Source organism: Salvelinus namaycush, chromosome 33 (genome assembly GCF_016432855.1).
Source record: "Salvelinus namaycush isolate Seneca chromosome 33, SaNama_1.0, whole genome shotgun sequence".
Lineage (NCBI taxonomy): Eukaryota > Metazoa > Chordata > Actinopteri > Salmoniformes > Salmonidae > Salvelinus > Salvelinus namaycush.
This window is the reverse complement of record NC_052339.1, coordinates 23,194,230-23,212,180: the sequence shown is the minus strand read 5'-3', so window position 1 is coordinate 23,212,180 and position 17,951 is coordinate 23,194,230. Positions and strand designations below refer to the sequence as shown.

Genomic DNA, 17,951 nt, shown 5'->3' with positions numbered 1-17,951 from the left:
AATAAACATTTTGTTTTCGAAATGATAGTTTCCGGATTTGACCATATTAATGACCTAAGGCTTGTATTTCTGTGTGTTATTATATTATAATTAAGTCTATGATTTGATAGAGCAGTCTGACTGAGCGGTGGTAGGCAGCAGCAGGCTCGTAAGCATTCATTCAAACAGCACTTTCCTGCATTTGCCAGCAGCTCTTCGCTGTGCTTCAAGCATTGCGCTGTTTATGACTTCAAGTCTATCAACTCCCGAGATTAGGCTGGCAATACTAAAGTACCTATTAGAACATCCAATAGTCAAAGGTATATGAAATACAAATGGTATAGAGAGAAATAGTCCTATAACAACTACAACCTAAAACTTCTTATCTGGGAATATTGAAGACTCATGTTAAAAGGAACCACCAGCTTTCATATGTTCTGAGCAAGGAACTTAAACGTTAGCTTTTTTACATGGCACATATTGCACTTTTACTTTCTTCTCCAACACTTTGTTTTTGCATTATTTAAACCAAATTGTACATGTTTCATTATTTATTTGAGACTAAATTGATTTTATTGATGTATTATATTCAGTTAAAATAAGTGTTCATTCAGTATTGTTGTAATTGTCATTATTACAAATATATATAAAAATTGTCCGATTAATCGGTATCGGCTTTTTTTGGTCCTCCAGTAATCGGTATCGGTGTCGAAAAATCATACTCGATCGACCTCTAGTTGAAACCCAAACAAAAGAGCGAGGAGTACCTCAAATAAATACACAATCACACAATGGTTATCACACGGGACGAGAGCCGTAATCATCTGCACGATATACGTGACACGAAAGCCAAAACAACACAGCACAGGTACTCACACGACCAATGGACATGGTAACTTTAATCGACAGGACAATGGTGAACAAAGGGCACACTCATACAGTAACTAATCAATGGGAATAGGGACCAGGTGTGCGTAATGACAGTTCCGGAGGGATCCGTGACACTTATGCCGTGTTCTTATGCTATCTGAGTGACTCAAACATTCTAACAAAATCCATCGGGGCTCCATACCATGACATTTTTCCCCTACATACTTTATATCTGGTTTTAGTTGTTTAAGTTTACACTGAAAACTATCAAAATCATGACATCACCCTGAGGAAGGCACAGTGATGCCGAAACGTTGGTAAATACCCATTAAATTGCTGGGAGATTACACATGGAGTGTGCAACTTTCTTTATTTTGATAGTTTATTGGCCATTAGTCAGCACCTCCAGACAAACTATTATTCTGGGTGTGCGCCAGCTCATGTTTTTTATCTAAGTTTACACTGAACACATTTTACCATCCCGAAACAAAATATTATTATTATTATTAATATATATTTTTGTTTTTTTGCTGTGGCAGCCACAATTTGTGTGCTGCGGCTAAATGCATAAAGGGGAAACACTGAATACAGTACACTTGTCAGATCTTGACATTGTGATACAGAAGTACTATGTGCCCCTATTCCCTCAACAATGGGGCACACAGAGTTGGGTATATTGAAGGTGGGCCTACAGAGTGGAGGGATAATAGAATTTCTCTCAGTTTCCAAAAAGACTACAGAGAAGTATCTTCTGTCTTAGTTCCAAGGGCTCAGTTAAAAGATTACTGCCATAGAGAGAGCTGAGTGAAATGTCAGATTGACAGCTTAAAATACAGCTTTAGCCTAGAAAAAAACGTTATCTGCACAGCAGGCTTTTAAGACACACTGAGACACACTGAGACACACTGAGAAGGCAGTGCCACCGTTTTGACAGAGAGTCTATGATCCATAGGGATCGCTATGACAAGGAAAAGATGGGTCAATTTGGGTGACGATAAAACACTTTTCTGGAGTAGAACTAGACTGCAGCCTTGGTGGATTGTTTTGAATTCTATAGGGTGCACTTTGTCATATGATGTCATTGTCGCTCAAATCTGACTAAGAAGTCGTTATTATTTAAAATGCCATTGATAATGTATCGTAGGGAAACAAAAGAGAAAGCCACTATCTGTTGTTTCAGAACCAGCATGTATGGGCTTAGAAACATAGAAATGAAATGGTGTATTGGAAGTTGCATGAGCTACACAGTTTTCAAGTTTGGGATGAAAAGGGATTTTGCACTAGATAAAGGGTCTCTAAGTCATGCTCTAACCTGTAGGCATTGAGGCTGCGTGTAGCATTGGGGACAGGCTGTTGGTGGCATTTCTTGTGGCCGCTGGAGTGGGGTGTAATGCCCCTTTGTTCCCTCTCTCCCTCATCCCTATAAGCGGCCCTGTGTCACAGTGTGAAAGACCTGGTGGAAAATGGAAACATGATAGAGAAAGGGATAAATAGACAGAGGGAGAGAAAGAGTGCTATAGGGAGTGAGGAAGAGAAATAGAGAGGGGGAGAGAGTGCTATAGGGAGTGAGGAGGAGGGGGAGAGAGAGAGCTGTAGGGAGTGAGGAGGGGGAGAGAGAGAGCTGTAGGGAGTGAGGAAGAGAAATAGAGAGGGGAGAGAGAGAGTGCTATAGGGAGTGAGGAGGAGGGGGAGAGAGAGTGCTATAGGGAGTGCGGAGGAGGGGGAGAGAGAGAGCTGTAGGGAGTGAGGAGGAGGGGGAGAGAGAGAGCTGTAGGGAGTGAGGAGAAGGGGGAGAGAGAGAGCTGTAGGGAGTGAGGAGGAGGGGGAGAGAGAGAGCTGTAGGGAGTAAGGAAGAGAAATAGAGAGGGGGAGAGAGTGCTATAGGGAGTGAGGAGGAGGGGGAGAGAGAGAGCTGTAGGGAGTGAGGAGGGGGAGAGAGAGAGCTGTAGGGAGTGAGGAAGAGAAATAGAGAGGGGAGAGAGAGAGTGCTATAGGGAGTGAGGAGGAGGGGGAGAGAGAGTGCTATAGGGAGTGCGGAGGAGGGGGAGAGAGAGAGCTGTAGGGAGTGAGGAGGAGGGGGAGAGAGAGAGCTGTAGGGAGTGAGGAGGAGGGGGAGAGAGAGAGCTGTAGGGAGTGAGGAGGAGGGGGAGAGAGAGAGCTGTAGGGAGTAGGGAAGAGAAATAGAGAGTGGGAGAGAGACTGCTATAGGGAGTGCGGAGGAGGGGGAGAGAGAGAGCTGTAGGGAGTGAGGAAGAGAAATAGAGAGGGGGAGAGAGAGAGCTATAGGGAGTGAGGAGGAGGGGGAGAGAGAGAGCTGTAGGGAGTGAGGAAGAGAAATAGAGAGGGGAGAGAGACTGCTATAGGGAGTGAGGAGGAGGGGGAGAGAGAGAGCTGTAGGGATTGAGGAAGATAAATAGAGAGGGGAGAGAGAGAGCTGTAGGGAGTGTGGAGGAGAAATAGAGAGGGGGAGAGAGAGAGCTGTACTGAGTGAGGAAGAGAAATAGAGAGGGGGAGAGAGAGAGCTGTACTGAGTGAGGAAGATAAATAGAGAGGGGGAGAGAGAGCTGTAGGGAGTGAGGAAGAGAAATAGAGAGGGGGAGAGAGAGAGCTGTACTGAGTGAGGAAGAGAAATAGAGAGGGGAGAGAGAGAGCTGTAGGGAGTGTGGAGGAGAAATAGAGAGGGGGAGAGAGAGAGCTGTACTGAGTGAGGAAGAGAAATAGAGAGGGGAGAGAGAGAGCTGTAGGGAGTGAGGAAGATAAATAGAGAGGGGGAGAGAGAGAGCTGTAGGGAGTGAGGAAGAGAAATAGAGAGGGGGAGAGAGAGAGCTGTACTGAGTGAGGAAGAGAAATAGAGAGGGGGAGAGAGAGAGCTGTACTGAGTGAGGAAGAGAAATAGAGAGGGGAGAGAGAGAGCTGTAGGGAGTGAGGAAGAGAAATAGAGAGGGGGAGAGAGAGAGCTGTACTGAGTGAGGAAGAGAAATAGAGAGGGGAGAGAGAGAGCTATAGGGAGTGAGGAGGAGGGGAGAGAGAGAGCTGTAGGGAGTGAGGAAGATAAATAGAGAGGGGGAGAGAGAGAGCTGTACTGAGTGAGGAAGATAAATAGAGAGGGGGAGAGAGAGAGCTGTAGGGAGTGAGGAAGAGAAGTAGAGAGGGGGAGAGAGAGAGCTGTACTGAGTGAGGAAGAGAAATAGAGAGGGGAGAGAGAGAGCTGTAGGGAGTGAGGAAGAGAAATAGAGAGGGGAGAGAGAGAGCTATAGGGAGTGATGAGGAGGGGGAGAGAGAGAGCTGTAGGGAGTGAGGAAGAGAAATAGAGAGGGGGAGAGAGAGAGCTGTACTGAGTGAGGAAGAGAAATAGAGAGGGGAGAGAGAGAGCTATAGGGAGTGAGGAGGAGGGGGAGAGAGAGAGCTGTAGGGAGTGAGGAAGATAAATAGAGAGGGGGAGAGAGAGAGCTGTACTGAGTGAGGAAGATAAATAGAGAGGGGGAGAGAGAGAGCTATAGGGAGTGAGGAGGAGGGGGAGAGAGAGAGCTGTAGGGAGTGAGGAAGAGAAATAGAGAGGGGAGAGAGAGAGCTATAGGGAGTGAGGAAGAGAAATAGAGAGGGGAGAGAGAGAGCTGTAGGGAGTGAGGAGGAGGGGAGAGAGAGAGCTGTAGGGAGTGAGGAAGAGAAATAGAGAGGGGAGAGAGAGAGCTGTAGGGAGTGAGGAGGAGGGGGAGAGAGAGAGCTGTAGGGAGTGAGGAGGAGGGGGAGAGAGAGAGCTGTAGGGAGTGAGGAGGAGGGGGAGAGAGAGAGCTGTACTGAGTGAGGAAGATAAATAGAGAGTGGAGAGAGAGAGCTGTAGGGAGTGAGGAAGAGAAATAGAGAGGGGAGAGAGAGAGCTGTACTGAGTGAGGAAGAGAAATAGAGGGGGAGAGAGCGCTATAGAGAGTGAGGAAGAGAGAGAGAGAGAGAGAGAGAGAGAGAGAGAGAGAGAGAGAGAGAGAGAGAGAGAGAGAGAGAGAGAGAGAGAGAGAGAGAGAGAGAGAGAGAGAGAGAGAGTGAGGAAGAGAGAGAGAGAGAGAGAGAGAGAGAGAGAGAGAGAGAGAGAGAGAGACAGAGAGAGAGCTGAGTTCCGGAAACTCCAATTTTCTACTGCTTGAGCTCCTGTTCCTCTTATAGAATATTAGCTCAAAAGTATTTTGGAGCTCCTTTACCTAAATATAAACAGTACCAGGACCTATTTCAGTCCAAGTCAAGCACTGTGTGCGTCTGTGTGTGCTTGTGTGTGTGTGTGTGTGTGTGTGTGTGTGTGTGTGTGTGTGTGTGTGTGTGTGTGTGTGTGTGTGTGTGTGTGTGTGTGTGTGTGTGTGTGTGTGTGTGTGTGTGTGTGTGTTAGTGATTGCTCTTCATCTGTCAGTGGCACCGACAAATCCTTGGAAACCCAGGCAATCTCGCAAGCACTTACAACTAGTGGATCGTGGACATGAACATGGGTGTGTTTTACTGCACAATTCTATAGCCTAGTTGTGATGGCTTTTTAAGTTCATAATAAAGTTCATATTATGAGTTCCCACAGGAATGTAACATTGATTCCAAGAGCTTGGATATAGCCTAACGAGAGCTGTCTGTGACAGGTGCTGAACTATGCCAAGTCCCATTTGTGACACACCTCCATTAAGAATTTATAGGGAACAGTTGTTTCCGTTTAGTTGAAATACCACACTCATACATCCATACGGTTAATAGTTTCATTTCAAATGTCATTTAAACCAGACTGGAAATGGATTCCTATGCAAAGCTTTACAGTACAGTATGAATCTGGTCACTGAGTTGATTTACTGCGTGGAGAAATATGAAAGCCAATCCATGAACCAGATACTCAGCTTAGGTGGTTGATATGGTTTCAGTTAGTCAAACACAAGGGATAGTTGTGGGCCTAGCAGACTGGTTTCCTTCTTATGCTGTTGTCTTTATGACGGTATCATTAGTGTAGATACATTTTCAGTGTGTCTAGGGATTGCCTTTATATCCTATGAAGACAGGAGATTCAGAAGCAGTGTAAGACAGATGAGAATAAGAATTGACTACTAGCCCCCATGGAACATCAGAATCAGATTAAGTGTTTTTCATTCATCTGTTTCCCATGTTTACACCTGAAAGGAATTGCCAGGGCTTCAAACAGTCATATGATTGACGTTGCTTGCTTCTGAATCTAATAATGTGGTATGGATTTTTTAGTTATTTTCACCCATGTGTTTCATAGTCAGGGTCAGGGCTCTAAATTGTGACCATATTGGTCGTACATCCTCCGAAGTATTTTGCTGTGTGACCTGGAATTTAGATTTAGCACCATTGCGCCTAGAGAAATATTCACCCAGATAATAAGCTACATTTAATGGCAAAATGATATGTGCCGTTGGGAGCAAAGTTGTTACATTTGTATTGTCCAGTGCGTGCAAAGTCAATAGGCTAGACTACATTGTATAATTTCACCTCACCAAACAGAACATTCAGGAACTCTTGGAGGACAGTGGATTGGAAGTTGATAAAGGTGCTTCTTCTTTGTTAAAAAAAGTATGTGTTTCGGCTCTCAGCCACAGAGTTTTCAAACCTATAGTTTTATAGGCTATTGGCTCTTTGCCTCAGACTTTAGGTCTAACAGATGGGAAAGTTAAGAAAGGTTTTATATATTTCTACATTGTCTTTATGGGTTCAGGGACCAATCAAAATAGGAATACAAAACAAAACATGTGATTGGTAAATTAGTTTAAAAAATTTGACCAATAGGAGGCCAATTTGAAATATATAAAAACCCACTTAATTTGCCGCTCTGTAAACCCTTTCTTACCTGGAAAGTCCGGTAGCCCCAGTGCTCACTTCCCTTTGCACCTCACCTGCGAGAAGCATGATGCACACGGGCAAGTCTGATTAGGCTTCACTGTACCACCTGTGAGCAGGGCCTACTATATAGCCCAGCCCCTAAACCGTCATGCTTCACCCCTTTACAATTGTCTCTAGTCTAAACTGCTAGTCTCTAGTCCAAACCACTTGTCTCTGGCCCAAACCACTGGTCTCTAGCCCAAACCACTTGTCTCTAGCCCAAACCACTAGTCTCTAGCCCAACCACTAGTCTCTAGCCCAAACCACTAGCCTCGAGCTCAAACCAATTGCCTCTAGCCCAAACCACTAGTCTCTAGCCCAAACCAATTGTCTCTAGCCCAAACTACTAGTCTCTAGCCCAAACCACTAGTCTCTAGCCCAAACCACTTGTCTCTAGCCCAAACCACTTGTCTCTAGCCTAAACCACTAGTCTCTAGCCCAAACTACTAGTCTCTAGCCCAAACCACTAGTCTCTAGCCCAAACCACTAGTCTCTAGCCCAAACCACTTGTCTCTAGCCCAAACCACTTGTCTCTAGCCTAAACCACTAGTCTCTAGCCCAAACTACTAGTCTCTAGCCCAAACCACTAGTCTCTAGCCCAAACCACTAGTCTCTAGCCCAAACCACTTGTCTCTAGCCTAAACCACTAGTCTTTAGCCCAAACCACTTGTCTCTAGCCTAAACCACTAGTCTCTAGTCTAAACCGCTTGTCTCAAGCCTAAACTACTTTCCTCTAGCCCAAACCTCTTTTCTCTATCCCAAACCACTTGTCTCTAGCCCAAACCGCTTGTATGTAGGCCAAACCACTAGTCTGTAGCCCAAACTGCTTGTCTGTAGCCCAAACCGCTTGTCTCTAGCCCAAACTGCTTGTCTGTAGCCCAAACCGCTTGTCTGTAGCCCAAACTGCTTGTCTGTAGGCCAAACCACTAGTCTCTATCCCAAACCGCTTGTCTCTGGCCCAGACCACTAGTTTCTGGCCCAGACCACTAGTCTCTAGCCCAAACTACTAGTCTCTAGTCCAAACCAATTGTCTCTATCCCAAACTGCTTGTCTCCTGCCCAAACCGCTTGTCTCTGGCCCAGACCACTTGTCTCTGGCCCAGACCACTAGTTTCTGGCCCAGACCACTAGTCTCTAGCCTAAACCACTAGTTTCTAGTCTAAACCGCTTGTCTCAAGCCCAAACTACTTGCCTCTAGCCCAAACCTCTTTTCTCTAGCGCAAACCACTTGTCTCTAGCCCAAACTGCTTGTCTGTAGCCCAAACCGCTTTCTCTAGCCCAAACTACTTGTCTCTAGCCCAAACTGCTTGTCTGTAGCCCAAACCACTTGTCTCTAGCCCAAACTGCTTGTCTGTAGCCCAAACCACTAGTCTCTAGCACAAACTGCTTGTCTCTAGCCCAAACTGCTTGTCTCTAGCCCAAACTGCTTGTCTGTAGCCCAAACCACTTGTCTCTAGCCCAAACTGCTTGTCTGTAGCCCAAACCACTTGCTTCTAGCCCAAACTGCTTGTCTGTAGCCCAAACCGCTTGTCTGTAGCCCAAACTGCTTGTCTGTAGCCCAAACCACTTGTCTCAAGCCCAAACTGCTTGTCTGTAGCCCAAACCACTAGTCTCTAGCCCAAACTGCTTGTCTGTAGCCCAAACTGCTTGTCTGTAGCCCATACTGCTTGTCTGTAGCCCAAACCGCTTGTCTCTAGCCCAAACTGCTTGTCTGTAGCCCAAACCACTTGCTTCTAGCCCAAACTGCTTGTCTCTAGCCCAAACCGCTTGTCTCTAGCCCAAACTGCTTGTCTGTAGCCCAAACCACTTGCTTCTAGCCCAAACTGCTTGTCTGTAGCCCAAACCGCTTGTCTCTAGCCCAAACTGCTTGTCTGTAGCCCAAATCACTTGCCTCTAGCCCAAACTGCTTGTCTGTAGCCCACACCACTAGTCTCTAGCCCAAACCACTTGTCTGTAGCCCAAACTGCTTGTCTGTAGCCCAAACCACTTGTCTGTAGCCCAAACTGCTTGTCTCTAGCCCAAACTGCTTGTCTGTAGCCCAAACCGTTCAAACATTATGACTGTTATTACCTGATCTACATTTTCTAAATTTCTATTGTGGATTTGCATGATTTATGAAATTATAATTCCATAAACCATGTCTTGGACTCTACACTAAGCCTACTTGCTGGCCGCTAACTGTTTGTTTGATAACAAACAACTTTATTCAGTAATGTAACCCAAATACATGGCTCTGATGTAACCTAGCTGGATAACAACTTAAGATGGCATTGGAAGAAAGGAATGGGTCTCCGAATAGTTTCTCAGGAGACAAGCTTCAAAAATCATCTAGCCGTAGCTATATCTAAATCAATTTAAATAAGAAATAAAAAATCTGGTGCTAAATTCTGTTCACTGGGGCTCCTAACCAGTGCTACCAATGAACAAAGTTAATTTAGGGCACCAGTTAATAAGGGAAATTCAATACAATGATATACTAGGCTAAACTATATTTTTGGTTTTAAATTTTCTATGAGTCATAGTTGTGAATCATAGCTAAGGCTTACTACTGGCATGCTTTCTTTTCCTGAAATCTCACCATGTATGTAAAGATTATGTTAAGTTCACCTTGTCTATATGTAGATGTTTTCAAATGATGTAAATGTGTGTGGTAGGTCTTTAGTTTAATGCTTGTATCTTAATGTACATTCATGTTATTTAAGACCCTTGATTCTCAAATGTCTCAATTGAATCTGTGTTGTAAAAACAAATCTCTGTCCCGTCACATCACCTGTGTGTGGAACACAAGATGCTGTAACACTATCCTATAATGATCTGTCAGCCAAATTGTTTGGCACTGGTATGACCCTGTCATCTATCCCAGATCTTACAGTAAAACAGGACACAGCCCTTCCCTTAACCCTCTCTCTCTCACAATTAAGCGTCATTCTCCAGTCATGTAAAAAGGGAGAATGCATTAACTCTGACACTATGGCTGAGAAATGTCATAGAGTGATGTGCTCTTAGTGAAGTAATTTATAATCTGACTGAATTCATGAAACTCTTTCATCCTGACTGTGGTTTGTATAGGGGACAGATGACTTACAGACACAGATAGGTGGGCCTTATGAGGTAGTTAGTAGCTCCAGTACCACACCCTCCACCTACTCTAGGGAGTCCTCAGCCGCACAAAGATCCTCTCACGTCACTAGGGAATTAAAGATGCCTTATAAAGATTTTGTATAATTTCAGACAGTAGTTTTAAAAGTAACCCTCAGGAGCCCAAACCGGTCCCCGGAAATGTTGCACAATTGTGTTCACAACGTCACCCATTTCTTGTGATATGTTCTGTGCTGAAAAAAAAGATAAATACAAATAAATAAATCAAATCCTGCAATTCGTACACTATGTTACGAATTTGTAAGTGCTTAAGATCCTGTTCAATCTCTTTAGAAATGGAAAGGAGAACGATAGGAGCTACGCTATCATACTGTACTGTGTAGTACAGCGGTTCCCAAACTAGGGATCGTGAACCCATGTGGGGTCGCCTGATATGAAAGTGGGGTCGTGGGAGAATTTCCCAAATCCTAAAGAAAAAAATATACACTACCATTCAAAAGTTTGGGGTCACTTAGAAATCTCCTTGAAAACATACATGAAATCAGTTACAAAATGAATAGGAAATATAGTCAAGACATTGACAAGGTTATAAATAGTGATTTTTTATTGAAATAATAATTGCGTTCTTCAAACTTTGCTATCGTCAAAGAATCCTCCATTTGCAGCAATTACAGCCTTGCAGACCTTTGGCATTCTAGTTGTTAATTTGTTGAGGTAATCTGAAGAGATTTGCTTCCTGAAGCACCTCCCACAAGTTGGATTTGCTTGATGGGCACTTCTTACGTACCATACGGTCAAGCTGCTCCCACAACGGCTCAATAGGGTTGAGATCTGGTGACTGTGCTGGCCACTCCATTATAGACAGAATACCAGCTGACTGCTTCTTCCCTAAATAGTTCTTACATAGTTTGGAGCCGTGCTTTGGGTCATTGTCCTGTTGTAGGAGGAAATTGGCTCCGATTAAGCGCCGTCCACAGGGTATGGCATGTCGTTGCAAAATGGAGTGATAGCCTTCCTTCTTCAAGATCCCTTTTACCGTGTACAAATCTCCCAATTTACCACCACCAAAGCACCCCCAGACCATCACATTGCCTCCACCATGCTTGACAGCATCTTTTCATTTTTTCTGCGTCTCATGAATGTTATTCTTTGTGATCCGAACACCTCAAACTTAGATTTGTCTGTCCATAACATTTTTTTCCAATCTTCCTCTGTCTAGTGTCTGTGTTATTTTGCCCATCTTAATCTTTTCTTTTTATTGGCCAGTCTGAGATATGGCTTTTTCTTTGCAACTCTGCCTAGAAGGCCAGCATCCCGGAGTCGCCTCTTCACTGTTGACATTGAGACGGGTGTTTTGCAGGTACTATTTAATGAAGCTGCCAGTTGAGGACTTGTGAAGCGTTTTTTTCTCAAACTAGACACTCTAATGTACTTGTCCTCTTGCTCAGTTGTGCACCGGGGCCTTTCACTCCTCTTTCTATTCTGGTTAGAGCCAGTTTGCGCTGTTCTGTGAAGGGAGTAGTACACAGCGTTGTACAAGATCTTCAGTTTCTTGGCATTTTCTCGCATTGAATAGCCTTAATTTCTCAGAACAAGAATAGACTGACGAGTTTCAGAAGAAAGTCCTTTGTTTCTGGCCATTTTGAGCCTGTAATCGAACCCACGAATGCTGATGCTCCAGATACTGAACTAGTCTAAAGAAGGCCAGTTTTATTGCTTCTTTAATCAGAACAACAGTTTTCAGCTGTGCTAACATAATTGCAAAATAGTTTTCTAATGATCAATTAGCCTTTTAAAATTATTAACTTGGATTAGCTAACACAACGTGCCAATGGAACACAGGAGTGATGGTTGCTGATAATGGGCCTCTGTACGCCTATGTAGATATTCCATTAAAAATCATCCGTTTCCAGCTACAATAGTCATTTACAACATTAACAATGTCTACACTGTATTTCTGATCAATTTGATGTTATTTTAATGGACAAAAAATTTGCTTTTCTTTCAAAAACAAGGACATTTCTAAGGGACCCCAAACTTTTTAAAGGTAGTGTATATACTGTACAAAAAAATCTATTATAATGTCGTGTTTGTATCTCAAAATCATTGTAATGTGGTTAACCTTAAAAATCTAAATGAAAATTATTCAGTATCTATCATGGGAAAATGCCACACTTGAATTACTCCCACAGTGAATGGCTAGGCCTGCTACGCTATGAAACCACACACTATTGCAGAGACTTTGACATTACCGGACGCAATTGATACGGTGAAAACAACATGTGAGGAGGCAGAGGCACAGAAACTCACAATATCAATATCTTTGTCAGATAACACTGTTAAACAAAGAATTTATGCTCTGAATGATTAAAAAACTCCACAACTAATGCTCTCCAATTGGACGTTAGCTGTGAGGTCCGAGATGCCCATGCATTGACTTTTGTTCGCTATGCATGTCGGGGAATTCTATTCACAAGAACATATATTTCTGTCTCACAATTCCCAAGCATGAAACGGCATAGGGGATGTTCAGTGTGCTGCGTGGCTATACTGATAAAAAACAAATGCTATATGGAATCGACGTGGGCTTTTGCACAGATGGGGCTCCATCTATGGCAGGACGGCGGCAGGCCTCTGCACTCTAGTTATAAATGTCTCTTCCTCTGCCATATGGACGCATTGTATGATACACAAGAACAACTGGCGGCAAAAGAGCTGAGCATCTGTGGCATTGTGTTGTGTGACAAACTGCACATTTTAGAGTGGCCTTTTATTGTCCCCAGCACAAGGTGCACCTGTGTAATGATCATGCTGTTTAATCAGCTTCTTGATATGCCACACCTGTCAGGTGGATGGATTATCTTGGCAAAGGAGAAATGCTTACTAACAGGGATGTAAATACGTTTGTGCACAACATTTTAGAGAAACAAGCTTTTTGTGAGTATGGAACATTTCTGGGATATTTTATTTCAGCTCATGAAACATGGGACCAACACTTTACATGTTGCGTTTATATTTGTTTTCAGTATAGTAACTCCCTTGACTGTATAGTAGAAGCAGCATATAGAACATGTTACTTAACTTAACTGCTTCCCTCTGCTTCTTCAGTGATCAAGTCTTCAGGATAACTTAACTGCTTCCCTCTGCTTCTTCAGTGATCAAGTCTTCAGGATAACTTAACTGCTTCCCTCTGCTTCTTCAGTGATCAAGTCTTCAGGATAACTTAACTGCTTCCCTCTGCTTCTTTAGTGATCAAGTCTTCAGGATAACTTAACTGCTTCCCTCTGCTTCTTCAGGGATCAAGTCTTCAGGATAACTTAACTGTTTCCCTCTGCTTCTTCAGGGATCAAGTCTTCAGGATAACTTAACTGCTTCCCTCTGCTTCTTCAGGGATCAAGTCTTCAGGATAACTTAACTGCTTCCCTCTGCTTCTTCAGGGATCAAGTCTTCAGGATAACTTAACTGCTTCCCTCTGCTTCTTCAGGGATCAAGTCTTCAGGATAACTTAACTGCTTCCCTCTGCTTCTTCAGGGATCAAGTCTTCAGGATAACTTAACTGCTTCCCTCTGCTTCTTCAGGGATCAAGTCTTCAGGATAACTTAACTGCTTCCCTCTGCTTCTTCAGGGATCAAGTCTTCAGGATAACTTAACTGCTTCCCTCTGCTTCTTCAGGGATCAAGTCTTCAGGATAACTTAACTGCTTCCCTCTGCTTCTTCAGGGATCAAGTCTTCAGGATAACTTAACTGCTTCCCTCTGCTTCTTCAGGGATCAAGTCTTCAGGATAACTTAACTGCTTCCCTCTGCTTCTTCAGGGATCAAGTCTTCAGGATAACTCCCAGCAACAAAGAGGAGGTTCAGGTGCTGAAGAAACTCCTGGGAAACATCAAGGTAATGATGTCTTGTCTTCAATAGTCTCTCTCTCTCTCTCTCTCACACACACACACACACACACACACACACACACACACACACACACACACACACACACACACACACACACACACACACACACACACACACACACACACACACACACACACAATTAATCATCATCCCTGATGATTATGACAGAGTGGTTGTTTAAAACCCCCTAAGGTCGATGTCCTCGCCATGAGGGAACCTAATTAGCAGCATAAAAAATAATTATAAAAACCTGTCAGTTTAAGCTAGAGATTTGGATTTTTGCATTGGATGTGTCTCTATCCACCGCATCCGCCTATGTCGCACTTCCGCATCTGCGGTGAAAGGTGACAGAGCTAAAGCGGTGTTTATCAGACCATGAGACATCCTGAAAATCAGTCTTCTCAGAAAATTGTCTGTAGCGTCCGAATGGTTTGGTCTACATACTACTATGACCCCTCTATGGAAAGATGAACACGATGGTGTCAGGAGACTCGTCAAGTGTCAGGAGACTCGTCTGAAGTTGGTACTTCTGTCTGTAGCGTCCAAACCGTTTGGGCTACACCCTGATATGACCCATCTGTGCAAAGGTAAGACTCTCATGTACATGTCAGTTGTTTTGCTCTTGGACACCCACCAGGCCTCACAAGACTCGTCTGAATGCCCCCCCCCCCCGTACCAGTTGGAAAAATGTATGGAAATATGCAGTGCCTTCAGAAAGTATTCAGACCCCTTGACTTTTTCCACATTTTGTTACGTTACAGCCTTATTCTGAAATGGATTAAAAACATGTTTTAAATCCTCAGCAATCTACACACAATAGCCCATAATGTCAAAGCGAAAACTTTTTTTTTGTAGTTGCATTTTTTTTTTTATACCTTATTTACTTAAGTATTCAGACCTTTTGCTATGAGACTCAAAATTGAGCTCAGGTGCATCCTGTTTCCATTGATCATCGTTGAGATGTTTCTAAAACTTGATTAGAGTCCACCTGTGGTAAATTTAATTGATTGGACATGATTTGGAAAGGCACACACCTGTCTATATAAGGTCCCACAGTTGACAGTGCATGTCAGAGCAAACACCAAGCCATGAGGTCAAAGGAATTGTCCGTAGAGCTCCGGAACAGGATTGTGTCGAGGCACAGATCTGGAAAAGGGTACCAAAACATTTCTGCAGCATTGATGGTCCCCAAGAACACAGTGGCCTCCATCATTCTTATATGGAAGAAGTTGAGAACCACCAAGACTCTTCCTAGAGCTGGCCGTCCGATCAGCCTCAGCAATCTGGGGAGAAGGGCCTTGGTCAGGGAGGTGACCAAGAACCAGATGGTCACTCTGACAGAGCTCTAAGGTTCCTCTGTGGAGATGGGAGAACCTTCCAGAAGGACAACCATTTCTGCAGCACTCCACCAACCAGGCCTTTATGGTAGAATGGCCAGACGGAAGCCACTCCTCAGTAAAAGGCACATGACAGCCTGCTTGGAGTTTGCCAAAAGGCACCTAAAGACTCTCAGACCATGAGAAACAAGATTCTCTGGTCTGATGAAAACAAGATTGAACTCTTTGGCCTGAATGCCAAGCGTCACGTCTGGAGGAAACCTGGCTTCGTCCCTATGGTGAAGCATGGTGGTGGCAGCATCATGCTGTGGGGATGTTTTTCAGCAGCAGGGACTGGGAGACTATTCAGGATCGAGGGAAAGATGAACGGAGCAAAGTACAGAGAGATCATTGATGAAAACCTGCTCCAGAGCGTTCAGGACCTCAGACTGGGGTGAAGGTTTACCTTCCAACAGGACAACAACCCTAAGCACACAGCCAAGACAACACAGGAGTGGCTTCGGGAATAAGTCACTGAATGTTCTTGAGTGGCCCAGTCAGAGCCCGTACTAGAATCCGATTGAGCATCTCGGGAGAGACCTGAAAATAGCTGTGCAGCAACCCTCCCCATCCAACCTGACAGAGCTTGAGAGGATCTGCAAAGAAGAATGGGAGAAACTCCCCAAATAAAGGTGTGCCAAGCTTGTAGCGTCACACTCAATAATAGGAGGGACACTTCAGAACAAACTTCCTTTTTATATTTTTTGGGGACGATCTGTTGTTCCATGTAGTGAATCTGTTATTCAATGCGTTTTGTATGGGCTAATGGCAGTAAGGACAAAAATATTTGTTCATTAAAAAAATATATATATTTTTTTGATACATCAAGAGATCTTAAAATGCAAAATCAAATAGCTAAATTATCCTTGGTATGACCTTCTTAAAACAATTCCATATAGCTTAGTAGAACGGTAAAATAGGCCATGATAAAACCATCAACAGAGAACCATAGTTATCATACTGTAGTTAGTGTACATTCTTCTTCTGGCTAATTTTACAGAGAGGTAAATGAGGCAGTTCACGGTGCAGTCAGAAAGACATCTGGTTCATTGACCGTTGCAGTTGGAAAAACCTTCAGGCTCCTCGGAGAAGGCGAGAAAGCGTCTGCTGTGGCCTGTGACATTCCCAATACCATTTGGGAACAATTACACAGCAATGCCAGGATCACCGGCGACCTTCCTACTCTTTTTTTCCCTTGAAGATAAACTCCCAGCAGTGGGACTGATGTTATTAGTGAAGTATGAAAATAGGCCTGGAACCTGCCTGGGTGGTCAAGGTTAATATATGAAAACTGAGTCGAATTGATAAATTCACGTTTGCCCGTGGATGCAGCCGTCCCACTTTAGAATGTTTTGAGCAGTGGTGGGATATGTTGAGCGGTGTTTGTCAGTGGTGGGATATGTTGAGCTGTGTTTGTCAGTGGTGGGATATGTTGAGCGGTGTTTGTCAGTGGTGGGATATGTTGAGCGGTGTTTGTCAGTGGTGGGATATGTTGAGCGGTGTTTGTCAGTGGTGGGTTATGTTGAGCAGTGTTTGTCAGTGGTGGGATATGTTGAGCAGTGTTTGTCAGTGGTGGGATATGTTGAGCAGTGTTTGTCAGTGGTGGGATATGTTGAGCGGTGTTTGTCAGTGGTGGGATATGTTGAGCGGTGTCTGTCAGTGGTGGGATATGTTGAGCGGTGTTTGTCAGTGGTGGGATATGTTGAGCGGTGTTTGTCAGTGGTGGGATATGTTGAGCGGTGTTTGTCAGTGGTGGGATATGTTGAGCGGTGTTTGTCAGTGGTGGGATATGTTGAGCGGTGTTTGTCAGTGGTGGGATATGTTGAGCGGTGTTTGTCAGTGGTGGGATATGTTGAGCGGTGTTTGTCAGTGGTGGGATTTGTTGAGCGGTGTTTGTCAGTGGTGGGATATGTTGAGCGGTGTTTGTCAGTGGTGGGATATGTTGAGCGGTGTTTGTCAGTGGTGGGATATGTTGAGCGGTGTTTGTCAGTGGTGGGATATGTTGAGCAGTGTTTGTCAGTGGTGGGATTTGTTGAGCAGTGTTTGTCAGTGGTGGGATATGTTGAGCAGTGTTTGTCAGTGGTGGGATATGTTGAGCGGTGTTTGTCAGTGGTGGGATATGTTGAGCGGTGTTTGTCAGTGGTGGGATATGTTGAGCGGTGTTTGTCAGTGGTGGGATATGTTGAGCATTGTTTGTCAGTGGTGGGATATGTTGAGCGGTGTTTGTCAGTGGTGGGATATGTTGAGCAGTGTTTGTCAGTGGTGGGATTTGTTGAGCAGTGTTTGTCAGTGGTGGGATTTGTTGAGCAGTGTTTGTCAGTGGTGGGATATGTTGAGCGGTGTTTGTCAGTGGTGGGATATGTTGAGCGGTGTTTGTCAGTGGTGGGATATGTTGAGCGGTGTTTGTCAGTGGTGGGATATGTTGAGCGGTGTTTGTCAGTGGTGGGATATGTTGAGCAGTGTTTGTCAGTGGTGGGATTTGTTGAGCAGTGTTTGTCAGTGGTGGGATTTGTTGAGCAGTGTTTGTCAGTGGTGGGATATGTTGAGCAGTGTTTGTCAGTGGTGGGATATGTTGAGCAGTGTTTGTCAGTGGTGGGATTTGTTGAGCAGTGTTTGTCAGTGGTGGGATATGTTGAGCAGTGTTTGTCAGTGGTGGGCTGTCTTTAGTTGGTTTGGCTTTGGCTGTTATGGACTGTGTTGGGTCGTATTTCACTGCTAGGGCCTATTTGGCAGTGTTTTAGATATGTTTGGGGTGTGTTGGGAACTGTTTGGGCTGTTATCCTTAGCCAGGTTCAGATAGCTACAGATGTAGGATCTTAATTTGATCACCCTTTTTCAGGAGAAATGTCATGCAGGACATTTTAA

The 17,951-nt window shown here is 44.3% G+C and overlaps 1 protein-coding gene across 1 annotated transcript in view; it reads left to right on the top strand.

The window, feature by feature from the left end:
- Positions 1–17,951, top strand: part of LOC120027716 (carboxypeptidase A6-like) — a 35,413-nt gene that overhangs the window by 3,073 nt on the left and 14,389 nt on the right. Inside the window, exon 2 of the mRNA XM_038972705.1 lies at positions 13,620–13,695. Coding sequence (XP_038828633.1) covers positions 13,620–13,695 — 76 coding nt within the window. The remainder of the gene's footprint in view (positions 1–13,619; positions 13,696–17,951) is intronic.